General features: G+C 47.5%; 1 protein-coding gene across 1 annotated transcript in view; it reads left to right on the forward strand.

The window, feature by feature from the left end:
• Positions 1-10,585, forward strand: part of LOC137543592 (NXPE family member 1-like) — a 53,174-nt gene extending 42,589 nt beyond the window's left edge. Inside the window, exon 4 of the mRNA XM_068264692.1 lies at positions 10,044-10,585. Within this exon, the coding sequence (XP_068120793.1) occupies positions 10,044-10,585 (542 nt within the window). The remainder of the gene's footprint in view (positions 1-10,043) is intronic.
• The last annotated feature ends 6,680 nt before the right edge of the window (positions 10,586-17,265 follow it).

The following is a 17,265-nucleotide window of genomic DNA, read 5'->3' on the forward strand; positions in this document are numbered from 1 at the left end:
CTGCACACTGACAGACCAAACGCCACGTTTACCAAGATTGAGCGCTAACAGGTCTGTAAGGTCCTTAGGTGTGTGGTGCTGCATGTGCTCTAAACTGAATGGACCAGTGTGGGCACGTAGCAGAGGGCAGGATGGGATGGGAAGTTAACGGTGGAACTATAGAATGGAACCAAACAGACCAGCATCAGTATACAACCTAATTATTATTATTTTTTTTTATTTTGGCTTGTTTGTGAACTCCTCTATGCTAACTAGTTATGCGACCATGCAGCCATGCGAGATATAGCACTAACAGGTCTGTAAGACCTAGGGATGATCGGAAAGACCAAATTCCGTTCTGCCGGAATTTGCGGATTCCGCCAGCGCTTAATTCCGTAGCTATGAAAATCTGTCGGAGTTTTGCAAAATTCGGAAAAATTAAAGTAATCGCAAATGAAACCTTGTTTATGCTAAATGGTAGCCCATACAACCTATTGACTGTTCCCTTAGTCATTTTTCTCCTTCCTTCCTCCTCCTCCTCCAGAGGGTCTTGTCTTCCAGGGAATTATAGGATTTCAAAAGCCAGCTTACATACATTGGCCGGGAATCGAACCCAGGTCTAGTGCTTGGTAGGCAGCTCTCCTCACCACTATACCACCACCAACACTACATGCTGAAGCCAGCCTAGCATGTACCATTATGATATATCCAAGAGAAAAATTAGCTTGCTTAGGGACTTGTAGGATGTTAAAAGCCAACTCACATACATTGGCCAGGAATCGAACTCAGGCCTACCGCTCTGTAGGCTTCTATCCTAACCATTATACCACCAACACAACACACTACAATGCTATATGCTGAAGCCAGCCTAGCATGTACCATTGTGATATATCCAAGATAAAAATGAGCTTGCTTAGGGATTTGTAGGGTGTCAAAAGCCAACTCACATACATTGGCCAGGAATCGGACCCAGGCCTACCGCTTGGTAGGCTGCTATCCTAACCATTATACCACCAACACAACACACTACAATGCTATATGCTGAAGCCAGCCTAGCATGTACCATTGTGATATATCCAAGAGAAAAATGAGCTTGCTTAGGGATTTGTAGGGTGTCAAAAGCCAACTCACATACATTGGCCAGGAATCAGACCCAGGCCTACCGCTTGGTAGGCTGCTATCCTAACCATTATACCACCAACACCGCACACTACAATGTTACATGCTGAAGCCAGCCTAGCATGTACCATTGTGATACCCAAAATTGTGGAAAATACAATTCCGCGGAAAGCGGTGACCATCCCTACTAGAGAGAGAGAGAGAGATGAATCTACATGGCTATCTGGGGTTCTCTTCGGACAACTGTTAAACACAAAAGGCAAGGCCATGCCTGGGTGGGCTTGAACCACCAACCTTTTAGTTAACAGCCAAACGTGCTAACCAATTGTGCCACAGAGACTGTGTACCACAAAGACTGTGCACGCAGTTGCTGTTGAATGATTTTTGGGGATGTATGTGTGTCTTTTGGAGGAAGGAAGTAAGTCTGCTCCAAGAATTTTCAGCATGTAGTGTTGGTGGTGGTATAGTGGTAAGGAGAGCTGCCTACCAAGCACTAGACCTGGGTTCCATTCCTGGCCAAGGTATGTAAGCTGGCTTTTGAAATCCTACAAATCCCTAAGCAAGCTAATTTTTCTCTTGGATATATCACAATGGTACATGCCTGGCTGGCTTCAGCATGTAGCATTGTAGTGTGTTGTGTTGGTGGTATAATTGTTAGGATAGCAGCCTACAGAGCGGTAGGCCTGGGTTCGATTCCTGGCCAATGTATGTGAGTTGGCTTTTGACATCCTACAAATCCCTAAGAAAGCTCATTTTTCTCTTGGATATATCATAATGATACATGCTAGGCTGGCTTCAGCATGTAGTGTTGGTGGTGAGAGCTGCCTACCAAGCACTCACACCTGGGTTCGATTCCTGGCCAAAGTATGAAAGCTGGCTTTTGAAATCCTACAATTCCCTGGAAGACAAGGGATGGAGAAAGGAGCTAAAGGACTAAGGGAACAGTCAATAGGTTCTATGGGCTACCATTTAGCATAAATAAGGTTCAATTTGCGATTATTAAAATTTTTTCACCGGAATCCGGAATTCCGTGGAATTTCGCAAAAATCCGGCGGAATTTTCATAGCGACGGAATTCAGCGCTGGCGGAATCCGCAAATTCCGGCGGAACGGAATTTGCTCTTTCCGATCAACCCTAATCATAATACTGCCCATGTTTAACTCAGGCCACATCTGGAAAATGGAATTCAGTTCTGGGCACCGCATTTCAGGAAAGATATTGCAGTTTTAGAGCAGATGCAGAGACAAGCAACAAAATTGATTCGAGATGGAAGGTCTCACTTACCATGACAGGTTAGAAAAACTGGGGTTATTTAGTTTGGAGAAAAGTCGCCTTAATGGAGATCTAATTAACATTTATAAATACATCAGAGGGCAATATAAAAGCTTGGCAGATTAGCTTTTTGTCCCTAGGCTTTTACAAAGAACTAGGGCACATGATCTGTGCATGTCATGCTTACCGTCCTGGTCCTCTCCAGCGTCTCCGCGGGCGGGCCCTTACGCGCGCGCGCGCGAGCACGCTGGGATTTGTAGTCCCTGCCTTCTGTCATGGCGCGCATGGCGTTGGGCGCTGCGCGCGCAGCACTGCGCGCGTGCGCTGTGCGCGCACGAGGTTGTGCGCTTGCGCGCGCAAGGTTGCGCGCACGCGCCCTCTGCGCGGCGCGCTGCGCGCATGCGCAGGCGTTAATTTTGGCGCCCAAGCCTCTATTTAAACAGCTCTGCCCTTCTGAGCAGTGCTGTTTGTTCTTGCAGCTTGTACCCGTGAACCTGCTAGTATACTCTGTTGTTTTCCTGTTATTGACCTTGGCTTGTGACCCCGACTTCTCCTGATCGCCGCCCGTCTCGACCCCTGGCTTGTGTTATCGATTACGTCTGTCTGCAGCCTGCCCTGACCTCTGGCCTGTCTCCAACCATCCTGATCTCCGCCTGCCCTGACCTCGGCTTGTATCTCACCTCAAGACTCAGTTACCTGGCTCTCCACATCGAGTCTTCTCCTGTTCTCCAAACCACTGTGGGGCTATCCCGAGCGCAACCTGGTGGGCACTAGGCAGCGAAGCTCCACTTCCCTCTCAAAGGGTTGTGGTCCTGCTTCCCCCTCAAGGGGTTGTGGGTGAAGACCCGTGGTCACTTAGACTCTGTGCTTGGGTGGTCCATCAACATAGTGGTGCGGTCAACAGCTCCCATCCGCAATCCCTAACAGTAACAAACAGCCATTATGGACGGCTCTGGAGAGCGAACCCCGTTTGATCTCCTTTGTGATCTGGTGCAGCAACTAACCCAGTCTGTGCAATCGGTCCAGAGAGACTGTGCGGAGATGCGTGCCCAACTCACTAACCTACCGGCCCCAGGAACCGCGGCGGAACCTGCCCCAGCTCCAGCTCCTGCCGGCATTCCTGCTCAGCTACCGGCAATCCCTGAGTCACCCGCTCCTGAACCTAAATTACCTCTTCCGGAACGCTTCTCTGGTGACCGAAGCAAATTTCGACTTTTCAGAAGCGCTTGCTACCTACACTTCTCCTTGCTACCCCGAACTTACGCTGATGAAGGTATTCGAGTTGGAGCCATTATCTCCCTTCTTCAAGGAGAACCACAGGCCTGGGCCCTTCGACTAATGGAACAAGGTCACGAGTGTTTGCAGACTTCTGTATCATTATTTGAAGCAATGGCTGAATTATATGACGACCCTAGTAAAGAAGCTTCAGCTGATGCCGCTTTACGGGCCCTTCGCCAGGGTCGAAGATCCGTAGAGGAGTATGTCCTTGATTTTCGTCGTTGGTCTGGTGATCTGGACTGGAATGACTCAGTACTCAAGTCCCAGTTTCGTTTGGGTCTGTCTGAAGCAGTAAAGGATGAACTTGCCCGTGTGGGAATCCCAGCCACTCTCAAGGAACTTATCCAGCTCTCCATTCAGATCGACCGACGCCTGAGGGAGAGACGCCAGGAAAGAGCCGGAATATCCCGTACCTCTTGGTTTCCTCCTGCTCCATTATCATCCCCCTCTTCCTCCGCAGCCTCTAATACCCTGACAATGGATGAGCCCGAGCCCATGCAATTGGGTCTTGCCCGTTCTCCGCTAACTCCGGAAGAAAGACAACGACGTCGAGCTGCCAACCTCTGCTTATACTGTGGAGCTACAGGACACTTTCTTCAAGATTGCCCTGTTCGCCCTCCAAGTAAGCCTGACTCCTTTCATCCAATGGAACTCCACAGTCCCTTAGCTTCCCCGGCTCACATTCCTCTTTCTCTCCTTCTACAGGGTCCCAGAGGAAAGAACGTTAAGCTCAAAGCCATCGTAGACTCTGGAGCCTGCTCCTGTTTCCTCGATCTCCACCTTGCTCAAGAACTCCAGCTACCCATTCGTCAAAAGAACAAACCTTTACTTGTCCAGCTTGCCGATGGATCAGCTATTCATTCTGGTCCAGTTACTTTAGAGACATTCCCTCTGCTGATCACTATCAAGAATGACCACCAGGAATACCTCTGCTTCGATTTGATTCCTTCCCCGCTGTTTCCTGCCATTCTGGGAATGCCGTGGCTCAAGAGCCATAATCCACTGATTGATTGGGCTTCCGGGGAGGTGTGCTTCAACTCCTCCTACTGCTCCCGTTTCTGCTTTCCAAGCATCGGCCGTCTACTCTGCACCAACTCTGAGAAGGCCTCCTTGATCCCTACAGTCTACCACGATTACTTAGATGTGTTCGACAAGAAAGGGGCTGACTCTCTTCCCCCGCATCGTCTTTATGACTGTCCGGTGAACCTGCAACCCGGAGCAGCCATTCCATACGGCAGGGTCTATCCTCTCTCAGAGCCAGAGTCACAGGTGCTCAAAGAATACATTGAGGACAATCTTAAGAAAGGTTTCATCAGACCTTCCACCTCCCCAGCAGGGGCAGGCATCTTCTTCGTGGAAAAGAAAGACGGCTCCCTGAGACCATGTATTGATTACCGAGCCCTCAATGAAATTACCATCAAGGATCGCTACCCTCTACCTTTGATGTCCGAGCTATTCCAGAGGTTACGATCTGCCAAGGTTTTCACCAAGCTTGATTTAAGGGGAGCCTATAATCTGGTGCGAATCAAGGAAGGAGACGAATGGAAGACTGCCTTTAGATCCCGTTATGGTCATTTCGAGTATCTAGTCATGCCCTTTGGCCTCTGTAACGCTCCAGCAACCTTTCAACGTTTCATCAATGACGTGTTAAGAGACTTTATCGATGATTTTCTCGTTGTTTATCTTGATGATATCCTCATCTTTTCATCTTCATTAGAAGAACACCGGATCCATGTCAAACGAGTCCTCTCTCGCCTACGCACACATGAACTTTATGCCAAGCCCGAGAAGTGCGAATTCGAGCAGGACTGTATCCAGTTCTTGGGTCTTCGGATCTCTGCTGAAGGTATAGAAATGGATTCCAAAAAAGTGTCTGCTATCTTAGACTGGCCAGTACCTTCAGACCGCAGAGCAGTTCAACGTTTCATAGGATTCGCCAATTTCTATAGGAGATTTATTAAGAATTTTTCTAAGACTGTGGCTCCTATTACGCTCCTGACTAAGGTCAATCTTCCGTTTAGATGGTCTTCTGAAGCTCAGTCTGCCTTTGAAGAATTAAAGTTGTTATTCACCTCTGCTCCTATCCTCAAGCATGCAGATCCTTCCCGAGCATTCGTCCTGGAGGTAGACGCCTCGGAGGTAGCAGTAGGGGCCATTCTCTCCCAACGATTTGGTCCTAAAACCATCCTCCACCCGATAGCCTTCTTTTCTAGGAAACTCAGTCCTTCTGAAAAGAATTATAATGTTGCTGACAGAGAACTTTTAGCAATCAAGGCAGCCTTGGAAGAATGGCGCTATCTGTTAGAGGGGGCCGAGCATCCCATCCTTATATTTACTGACCACAGGAACTTGGAGTATTTACGTTCAGCCAAGAGATTGAAGCCTCGACAAGCCCGCTGGGCTCTGTTCTTCTCCAGATTTCGTTTCCACTTAACTTTTCGTCCTGGTGCCAAGAATGCCAAAGCGGATGCACTCTCACGCATGTTCCCTGACGATCCTGCAGCCACTATTGCATCCGATACCATCCTGTCAGCCAATCATTTCCTCCTTCTCCAGACTGGGTTATTGGCTCGGATCAAGCAGATCACATCTACTTTACCTGCGCAGGAGGTTCCTTCTGACCTAGTTTTCCAGGACGGCCTCTTCCTTCATGAAAATAGAGCTTTCATTCCCTCCGAACTCCGTCAGACTGTGTTGGCCAGCTGTCACGATCACAAACTAGCAGGACACTTTGGGGTTACAAGAACTTTGGAACTTCTCAGGAGGGCCTTCTGGTGGCCAACCATGTCCAAGGACTGTAAACAATTTATATATTCCTGTGAGACTTGTGCCAGATCAAAGAGTTCCAGGTCCAAACCCTGGGGTCTACTTAACCCATTACCCGTTCCAGAACGACCTTGGGACAAGATAGCCATGGACTTCATAGTCGAACTACCTCCATCTGAAGGGTTTACCACCATCTTGGTAGTGGTGGATCGTTTTACCAAGATGGCCCACTTTGTGCCTTTAAAGGGACTTCCCTCCGCTGCTATAACGGCTCAAGTGTTCTTAAAAGAGATTGTCCGGCTCCATGGACTCCCTTCTGAAATTGTGTCTGATCGTGGAACACAGTTCACCTCTAGGTTCTGGAAGGAACTTTGCAGACTTTTGAACATTAATTCTTACCTCTCTTCTGGTTACCATCCTCAAACCAATGGCCAGACTGAAAGGACTAACCAAACTCTCGAACAATATTTACGTTGTTTTTCCTCTGTTTCTCAAGATGACTGGTCCAATCTACTTGCTACAGCCGAGTTTGCATATAACAACACCGTCCACGCTGCCACAAAACAGTCCCCATTTTTTGCTAATTTTGCCTATCACCCTGTACACTTACCTGGAATCATAGCTGAATCTTCAGTCCCTACTGTTCAAGATAGGCTAATTTTTTTGGCAGAAAATTTCAAGAAGATGCAATCTGTTCTACTGGAATCTCAGGAAAGGTCCAAATCTTGGGCTGATAAGAAGCGTAAAGAAGGTCCTAGTCTTTCCCCTGGTGACCTGGTTTGGCTATCTACCAACAATCTACATCTTCGTTGTCCTTCCAGGAAACTGGGCCCTAAGTTTGTGGGTCCTTTCCCCATCGAAAGAGCCATTAATGCAGTAGCGTTCAAGCTGAAGCTTCCGAACTCTATGAACTTACACCCAGTCTTCCATATCTCCTGTCTTAAGAAAGTGGTCTCTGACTGTTTTAATCGCTCTCCTTCTCCTCCTCCTCCTATACTACTTGATGGTCACGAGGAGTATGAAGTAGAAAGGATCTTGGACTGTAGAAGAAGAGGGAGATCTTTCCAGTATTTGGTAAAATGGAAGGGGTTTGGTATTGAGGAAAATTCCTGGGAACCCTCGAGAAACATACATGCACCAAGACTAATTAAGCAGTTTCACACCAAGTTTCCTGGGAAACCTCGTCCAGAAGGCACCCAGAGGTTGCCTCTAGGGGGGGGGCAATGTCATGCTTACCGTCCTGGTCCTCTCCAGCGTCTCCGCGGGCGGGCCCTTACGCGCGCGCGCGCGAGCACGCTGGGATTTGTAGTCCCTGCCTTCTGTCATGGCGCGCATGGCGTTGGGCGCGTGCGCTGTGCGCGCACGAGGTTGTGCGCTTGCGCGCGCAAGGTTGCGCGCACGCGCCCTCTGCGCGGCGCGCTGCGCGCATGCGCAGGCGTTAATTTTGGCGCCCAAGCCTCTATTTAAACAGCTCTGCCCTTCTGAGCAGTGCTGTTTGTTCTTGCAGCTTGTACCCGTGAACCTGCTAGTATACTCTGTTGTTTTCCTGTTATTGACCTTGGCTTGTGACCCCGACTTCTCCTGATCGCCGCCCGTCTCGACCCCTGGCTTGTGTTATCGATTACGTCTGTCTGCAGCCTGCCCTGACCTCTGGCCTGTCTCCAACCATCCTGATCTCCGCCTGCCCTGACCTCGGCTTGTATCTCACCTCAAGACTCAGTTACCTGGCTCTCCACATCGAGTCTTCTCCTGTTCTCCAAACCACTGTGGGGCTATCCCGAGCGCAACCTGGTGGGCACTAGGCAGCGAAGCTCCACTTCCCTCTCAAAGGGTTGTGGTCCTGCTTCCCCCTCAAGGGGTTGTGGGTGAAGACCCGTGGTCACTTAGACTCTGTGCTTGGGTGGTCCATCAACATAGTGGTGCGGTCAACAGCTCCCATCCGCAATCCCTAACAGTGCATAAAGGAAAAACGTTTTAGCCATTTATTTAGGAAATAGTTCTTTACATTTACAGTAAAAGAGTGATTAAAATGTGGAATGTATTGCCACGTAAAGTAGTTATGGCAAATTCTATATCTATGTTTAAGGGGGGCTTAGATGCTTTCCTTGCATTGAAAGATATCCATGGCTTTAATTACTAGGATTGCCATCTTGAAAGGGTTTTTTTCCCTTTTGGGACTAATTGGACCATGCCTTGTAAGGGTTTTTTTTTTTCGCCTTCCTCTGGATCAACAGGGATATGTGAGGGAGCAGGCTGGTGTTGTACTTCTGGTTGAACTTGATGGATGTATGTCTTTTTTCAACCCAAATAACTATGTAACTGTTAAGATTTCCCTCTAAATTCTAGTGTCCCCCGCCCCTCAGAAGATTAGCAACAATGCATTGTTGCTAATTACATCGTGACCACTTGAGCCCACCCACGCATGCGCAGTGAGCTATGGGCTCCTTGCTACTGTGCATGCGAGGCCATACTTGCATGTGTATGACCATGCTGTAAGGTAGGAAGGAGTACAGCCCCGATCTGGAGGGCAACCATGCTCCACCCAGGAAGGGGGGGGGGGCGCATCTGAGTAGCGAGGCAAGCCTCAGAAGGATCCTGAGGCTTCCCTCTCTTAAAGGATACCCGAAGTGACATGTGACACGATTAGATAGACATGAGTATGTACTGTGCCAAGCACACAAATAACTATGCTGTTTTCCTTTTTTTCTTACTCTGTCTGAAAGAGTTAAATATCAGGTATGTAAGTGGCTGACTCAGTCCTGACTCAAACAGGAAGTGACTACAATGTGACGCTCACTGGTAAGAAATTCCCCTTTTTACCACTTTCTTGCTCTCACAAGCCATTTTCTGCTAGGAAAGTGTTTTATAGTTGGAATTTCTTATCAGTGAGGGTCACACTGTAGTCACTTCCTGTCTGAGTCAGGACTGAGTCAGCCACTTACATACCTGATATTTAACTCTTTCAGGCAGGGGAAAAAAAAGGAACACAGCATAGTTATTTGTGTGCTAGGCACTGTACATACCCATGTCTATCTCATCATGTCACATGTCACTTCAGGTATCCTTTAAGGTGAGTATCTGATTATGATCTCGAGCTGACGCTCGGGATCGCTTTAAATATAAGCCATACAGGAATTCAACTCATAAAGCCATGATTTCCTTACTGTCTGGGAAATGCATAACATTGTTTTACAGGCTGGCTATTCTAGCACCCTTATATAAAACAATATATATATAAACATATCAACATATAAAACAATTAAACAGTATTGCAACAAAGTTACTATGATATAGGGGGAAAAAAAGACAAAAAAGAGAAGAATGCAACATTTCTGACAAGTTAGTATTTGTTGGTATGGTTAGTGCGTATGCTCATATCTTCCAAACCTATAGAAAATGGTAGACTTTGTACATATAATAATAAAAACAACAAACACTGGCAGCAAAGGTATCTGCTGAATGATCTCTAACAAGTGATAAATCCTGAAAAAAGTTTTGTTTATCCGGGAAAATGTGAGTATAGCAATGGGAAAATGTATCTGGCCGTAGATATCCAGACAAAACCAGGATGCCATCATTCACATTCAAAATAGATTTAAGTGATGTATTTTTTTCACTTTTCCAACCAGATCTAAAACCGTTTAACCTGCATCGACAAGGAATGGAGTCTGTGCTTTTATCGTTGGATTTAAAGAAGAACCTCCAGCTGCTGTGGAAAAAACACAGCCATCCAATTGTCACAAACGAAATATACTCGATTAAAGATGATCAATATATAAACGAGCTGATAGACAATCTGGCTGGAGGTCCAAACTACGTCATTGTCATCTCTCTGGGCCAACATTTCCGACCTTTCCCCCTCCATCTCTTCATCAAAAGAGTTATTAATATACACAAAGCTTTGCAACGTCTCTTCTTACGGAGCCCGGATACAAAGATTATCATCAAATCAGAAAACACCAGAGAGAGGAATGTAGATGCTGAGAGGTTCAGTGACTTCCATGGTTACATTCAGTATCTGATTGTGAAAGACCTCTTCAGCGATCTTCCTGTCGCTGTGATTGATGCTTGGGACATGACCATTGCTTACAATACAGATGATATCCACCCTCCTGTAATGGTTGTGCAGGAACAAATTTATATGTTTTTTACATATCTTTGTAGTTCATGATAATCACCTTTCACTAGAGTGTAAAACCTTTAAAGGACTACTGTAGGGGGTAGAAGGAAAAATGAGTTGAACTTACTTTGAGCTTTTAATAGTCCCCTGCAGACGTCCTGTGCCCGTGCAGCCACTCACCGATGCTCCTCCGGTTCACTTGTGGACTTTCCGACTCCATCCCCTGGTCACCCTTCCCGCACCCACTCCTGCATCGCAACCGACATAAGGTTTGCCTTTTATCTGTGTTGACTCTGAAAATGTGTTTGTACTTTCTCTGGCTAAAAACGGAATTAAAAGCAAGTTAGAGACAGTGCCTGGTCTACCTACATTGTACTTTTCTATGATTGCATTCTTCCAAAAAATGGACCGGAAGCACGTCCCTTTTGCAGGATTTCCGCCATTGATGTAAGTGTGTGGACTGGGACCAGACTGTATGTAATAGTAACTGGTGTTGGCCTAGCCTCCTTTATCCAATCTGCCGAAGTGCCGAGATACTTTTTTTCTTCATCTCACTTGTACTTACAGACCATACTCGGCATGCGCCAGTGGGAGGGAGGGTGCGGCCTGCAGGTGCAGTGGTTTGCCGTCTTTAAAGTCGTAAATTCCAGAAGTGAACTGGAGGCGGGGCCCGGAGCATTGGTGAGGCTGCGCGGGCACAGGATGTCCGCGGGGGACCATTAGAAGCCCTGGGTAAGTTCAACTCTTTTTCCCCCCCTACCCCCTACAGCACTCCTTTAAAAGTACCTAAAGGAAAGTTTCCTGTGAACAATATTCAATCATTACATGAAATGCATCTTAAGGCCAGTGCACATTAATCGCAAATGCTCAGCGCTTTTTGAAGTGATTTTTTTAGAGTGATCCTAGGTATGTGCCTAGCGATTTTCTAATTCTGCCTAGCAATTTTGTGGAGCGTTTTGGTGTAGTTTTTTGTTTCTTTGTAAAAGTAGAGCTGTTACTGAATAGCTTCTGTAACAAAAAGCTTGGAAAATCGCATTTTTCAGAGTGATTTTCTACTTTTCTATACTTAATATTGAGGCTGAATCGCCTCAGAAAAGCGCAGAAATGCTACAGGACCCGTGTTTACGTTTCAGAGAAAATCACATCGCTCTGGTGTGATCCATCCCATTCAAATACATTAGCCACGCACTTTTCAAAGCACTAGCATTTTTAAAAGCACTCAGAAGTGCTCTTGGTGTGCAGGGGCGCCGCCAGCATACAAGTAAGGCAAACCTCTGCTTTGGGCCTCACTTTACAGGGGGCCTTGCTCTGTCGCTGGTGGCCGTCGGCCTGCACTATGCACTGCAGCGCCGGATGGTCTGGTCCCCCGTAAAACTTATGCAACCTCGCTCCTGCGTGGAATCCTCACAGTGCTCTCCTCCTGTCGCCAGGCCGCTCTCTCCCCTCCTGTTGCCGCCGCCGCTGGCATCTTGTTCCCATGGTTATCCGACTGCGCCTCTAATGACTTCATAGGTGCTGCCGGAAGTAACGTGGATGCAGGAGGTGGTGGTGAGAGTTGGAGAGCCTGGCGAGAGGAGAAGAGCGCAGCGAGAGGAGTCCGCGTTGGAATTCATTTCCTGGGGCACCACCTGTATCTGGCTACCTAAACTGCTGCCCCTATAGCTCACTACCTATACTGAAGGCCCCATCTGTACCTGGCTACCTATATACTAACTGCTGCCCCTATAGCTCACTACCTATACTGAAGGCCCCATCTGTACCTGGCTACCTATATACTACTGCACCTGTAGCTCACTACCTATACTGAAGGCCCCATCTGTATCTGGCTACCTATATACTGCTGCACCTACAGCTCACTACCTATACTGAAGGTCCCATCTGTACCTGGCTACCTAAACTGCTGCCCCTATAGCTCACTACCTATACTAAAGGCCCCATCTGTATCTGGCTACCTATATACTAACTGTTGCCCCTATAGCTCACTACCTATACTGAAGACCCCATCTGTACCTGGCTACCTATATACTGCTGCACCTATAGCTCACTACCTATACTGAAGGCCCCATCTGTACCTGGCTACCAATATACTGCTGCCCCTATAGCTCACTACCTATTCTGAAAGACCCATCTGTACCTGGCTACCTAAACTGCTGCCCCTATAGCTCACTACCTATACTAAAGGCCCCATCTGTATCTGGCTACCTATATACTAACTGTTGCCCCTATAGCTCACTACCTATACTGAAGACCCCATCTGTACCTGGCTACCTATATACTGCTGCACCTATAGCTCACTACCTATACTGAAGGCCCCATTTGTACCTGGCTACCTGTATACTAAATGCTGCCCCTATAGCTCACTACCTATACTGAAGACCCCATCTGTACCTGGCTACCTATATACTGCTGCACCTATAGCTCACTACCTATACTGAAGGCCCCATCTGTACCTGGCTACCAATATACTGCTGCCCCTATAGCTCACTACCTATTCTGAAAGACCCATCTGTACCTGGCTACCTATATACTGCTGCACCTATAGCTCACTACCTATACTGAAGGCCCCATCTGTACCTGGCTACCTATATACTGCTGCACCTATAGCTCACTACCTATACTGAAGGCCCCATTTGTACCTGGCTACCTGTATACTAAATGCTGCCCCTATAGCTCACTACCTATACTGAAGGCCCCATCTGTACCTGGCTACCTATATACTGCTGCACCTATAGCTCACTACCTATACTGAAGGCCCCATCTGTACCTGGCTACCTGTATACTAAATGCTGCCCTTATAGCTCGCTACCTATACTGAAGGCCCCATATGTAACTGGCTACCTAAACTGCTGCCCCTAAAGCTCAGTACCTATACTGAAGGCCCCATCTGTACCTGGCTACCTGTATACTAACTGCTGCCCCTATAGCTCACTACCTATACTGAAGGCCCCATCTGTACATGGCTACCTATATACTGCTGCACCTATAGCTCACTACCTATACTGAAGGCCCCATCTGTACCTGGCTACCTGTATACTAACTGCTGCCCCTATAGCTCACTACCTATACTGAAGGCCCCATCTGTACCTGGCTACCTATATACTGCTGCACCTATAGCTCACTACCTATACTGAAGGCCCCATCAGTACCTGGCTACCTATATACTAACTGCTGCCCTTATAGCTCGCTATCTATACTGAAGGCCCCATCTGTGCCTGGCTACCTGTATACTAACTGCTGTCCCTATTGCTCACTACCTATACTGAAGGCCCCATCTGTACCTGGCTACCTATATACTGCTGTCCCTATAGCTCACTACCTATACTGAAGACCCCATCTGTACCTGGCTACCTATATACTGCTGCCCCTATAGCTCACTACCTATTCTGAAGGCCCCATCTGTACCTGGCTACCTATATACTTCTGCACCTATAGCTCACTACCTATACTGAAGGTCCCATCTGTACCTGGCTACCTATATACTGCTGCACCTATAGCTCACTACCTATACTGAAGGCCCCATTTGTACCTGGCTACCTGTATACTAAATGCTGCCCCTATAGCTCACTACCTATACTGAAGGCCCCATCTGTACCTGGCTACCTATATACTGCTGCACCTATAGCTCACTACCTATACCGAAGGCCCCATCTGTACCTGGCTACCTGTAAACTAACTGCTGCCCCTATAGCTCACTACCTACATCTGTACCTTGCTACCTATATACTGCTGCACCTATAGCTCACTACCTATACTGAAGGCCCCATCTGTACCTGGCTACCTATATACTGCTGCACCTATAGCTCACTACCTATACTGAAGGCCCCATCTGTATCTGGCTACCTATATACTAACTGCTGCCCTTATAGCACACTACCTATACTGAAGGCCCCATCTGTATCTGGCTACCTATATACTAACTGCTGCCCCTATAGCTCACTACCTATACTGAAGGCCCCATCTGTACCTGGCTACCTATATACTGCTCCACCTATAGCTCACTACCTATACAGAAGGCCCCATCTGTACCTGGCTACCTATATACTAACTGCTGCCCTTATAGCTCGCTATCTATACTGAAGGCCCCATCTGTACCTGGCTACCTAAACTGCTGCCCCTATAGCTCACTACCTATACTGAAGGCCCCATCTGTACCTGGCTACCTGTATACTAACTGCTGTCCCTATTGCTCACTACCTATACTTAAGGCCCCATCTGTACCTGTCTACCTATATACTGCTGTTCCTATAGCTCACTACCTATACTGAAGACCCCATCTGTACCTGGCTACCTATATACTGCTGCACCTATAGCTCACTACCTATACTGAAGGCCCCATTTGTACCTGGCTACCTGTATACTAAATGCTGCACCTATAGCTCACTACCTATACTGAAGGCCCCATCTGTACCTGGCTACCTATATACTGCTGCACCTATAGCTCACTACCTATACTGAAGGCCCCATCTGTATCTCGTTACCTATATACTAACTGCTGCCCTTATAGCTCACTACCTATACTGACGGCCCCATCTGTACCTGGCTCCCTATATACTGCTGCACCTATAGCTCACTACCTATACTGAAGACCCCATCTGTACCTGGCTACCTATATACTGCTGCACCTATAGCTCACTACCAATACTGAAGGCCCCATCTGTATCTGGCTACCTATATAATAACTGTTGCCCTTATAGCTCAATACCTATACTACCTATACTGAAGGCCCCATCTGTACCTGGCTACCTATATACTGCTGCACCTATAGCTCATCACCTATTCTGAAGGCCCCATCTGTACCTGGCTACCTATATACTGCTGCACCTATAGCTCACTACCTATACTGAAGGCCCCATCTGTACCTGGCTACCAATATACTAACTGCTGCCCTTATAGCTCACTACCTATACTGAAGGTCCCATCTGTACCTGGCTACCTATATACTGCTGCACCTATAGCTCACTACCTATACTGAAGGCCCCATCTGTATCTGGTTACCTATATACTAACTGCTGCCCTTATAGCTCACTACCTATCCTGAAGGCCCCATCTGTACCTGGCTACCTATATACTGCTGCCCCTATAGCTCACTACCTATACTGAAGACCCCATCTGTACCTGGCTACCTATATACTGCTGCCCCTATAGCTCACTACCTATTCTGAAGGCCCCATCTGTACCTGGCTACCTATATACTGCTGCACCTAAAGCTCACTACCTATACTGAAGGCCCCATCTGTACCTGGCTACCAATATACTAACTGCTGCCCTTATAGCTCACTACCTATACAGAAGGCCCCATCTGTACCTGGCTACCTATATACTGCTGCACCTATAGCTCACTACCTATACTGAAGGCCCCATCTGTACCTGGCTACCTATATACTGCTGCACTTATAGCTCACTACCTATACTGAAGGCCCCATCTGTACTTGGCTACCAGTATACTAACTGCTGCCCCTATAGCTCACTACCTATACTGAAGGCCCCATCTGTACCTGGCTACCTATATACTGCTGCACCTATAGCTCACTACCTATACTGAAGGTAGCATCTGTACCTGGCTACCTATATACTAACTGCTGCCCTTATAGCTAACTACCTGTACTGAAGGCCCCATCTGTACCTGGCTACCTATATACTGCTGCACCTATAGCTCACTACCTATACTGACGGCCCCATCTGTACCTGGCTCCCTATATACTGCTGCACCTATAGCTCACTACCTACACTGAAGGCCCCATCTGTACCTGGCTACCTATATACTGCTGCACCTATAGCTCACTACCTATACTGAAGGCCCCATCTGTATCTGGCTACCTATATAATAACTGTTGCCCTTATAGCTCACTACCTATACTACCTATACTGAAGGCCCCATCTGTACCTGGCTACCTATATGCTAACTGCTGCCCTTATAGCTAACTACCTGTACTGAAGGCCCCATCTGTACCTGGCTACCTATATACTGCTGCCCCTATAGCTCACTACCTATACTGAAGACCCCATCTGTACCTAGCTACCTATATACTGCTGCCCCTATAGCTCACTACCTATACTGAAGACCCCATCTGTACCTGGCTACCTATATACTGCTGCCCCTATAGCTCACTACCTATTCTGAAGGCCCCATCTGTACCTGGCTACCTATATACTGCTGCACCTAAAGCTCACTACCTATACTGAAGGCCCCATCTGTACCTGGCTACCAATATACTAACTGCTGCCCTTATAGCTCACTACCTATACAGAAGGCCCCATCTGTACCTGGCTACCTATATACTGCTGCACCTATTGCTCACTACCTATACTGAAGGCCCCATCTGTACCTGGCTACCTATATACTGCTGCACCTATAGCTCACTACCTATACTGAAGGCCCCATCTGTACTTGGCTACCAGTATACTAACTGCTGCCCCTATAGCTCACTACCTATACTGAAGGCCCCATCTGTACCTGGCTCCTTATATACTGCTGCACCTATAGCTCACTACCTATACTGAAGGTAGCATCTGTACCTGGCTACCTATATACTAACTGCTGCCCTTATAGCTAACTACCTGTACTGAAGGCCCCATCTGTACCTGGCTACCTATATAGTGCTGCCCCTATAGCTCACTACCTATACTGAAGACCCCATCTGTACCTGGCTACCTATATACTGCTGCCCCTATAGCTCACTACCTATTCTGAAGGCCCCATCTGTACCTGGCTACCAATATACTAACTGCTG

This window comes from Hyperolius riggenbachi, unplaced genomic scaffold (assembly GCF_040937935.1).
Source record: "Hyperolius riggenbachi isolate aHypRig1 unplaced genomic scaffold, aHypRig1.pri scaffold_109, whole genome shotgun sequence".
NCBI classification, from domain to species: domain Eukaryota; kingdom Metazoa; phylum Chordata; class Amphibia; order Anura; family Hyperoliidae; genus Hyperolius; species Hyperolius riggenbachi.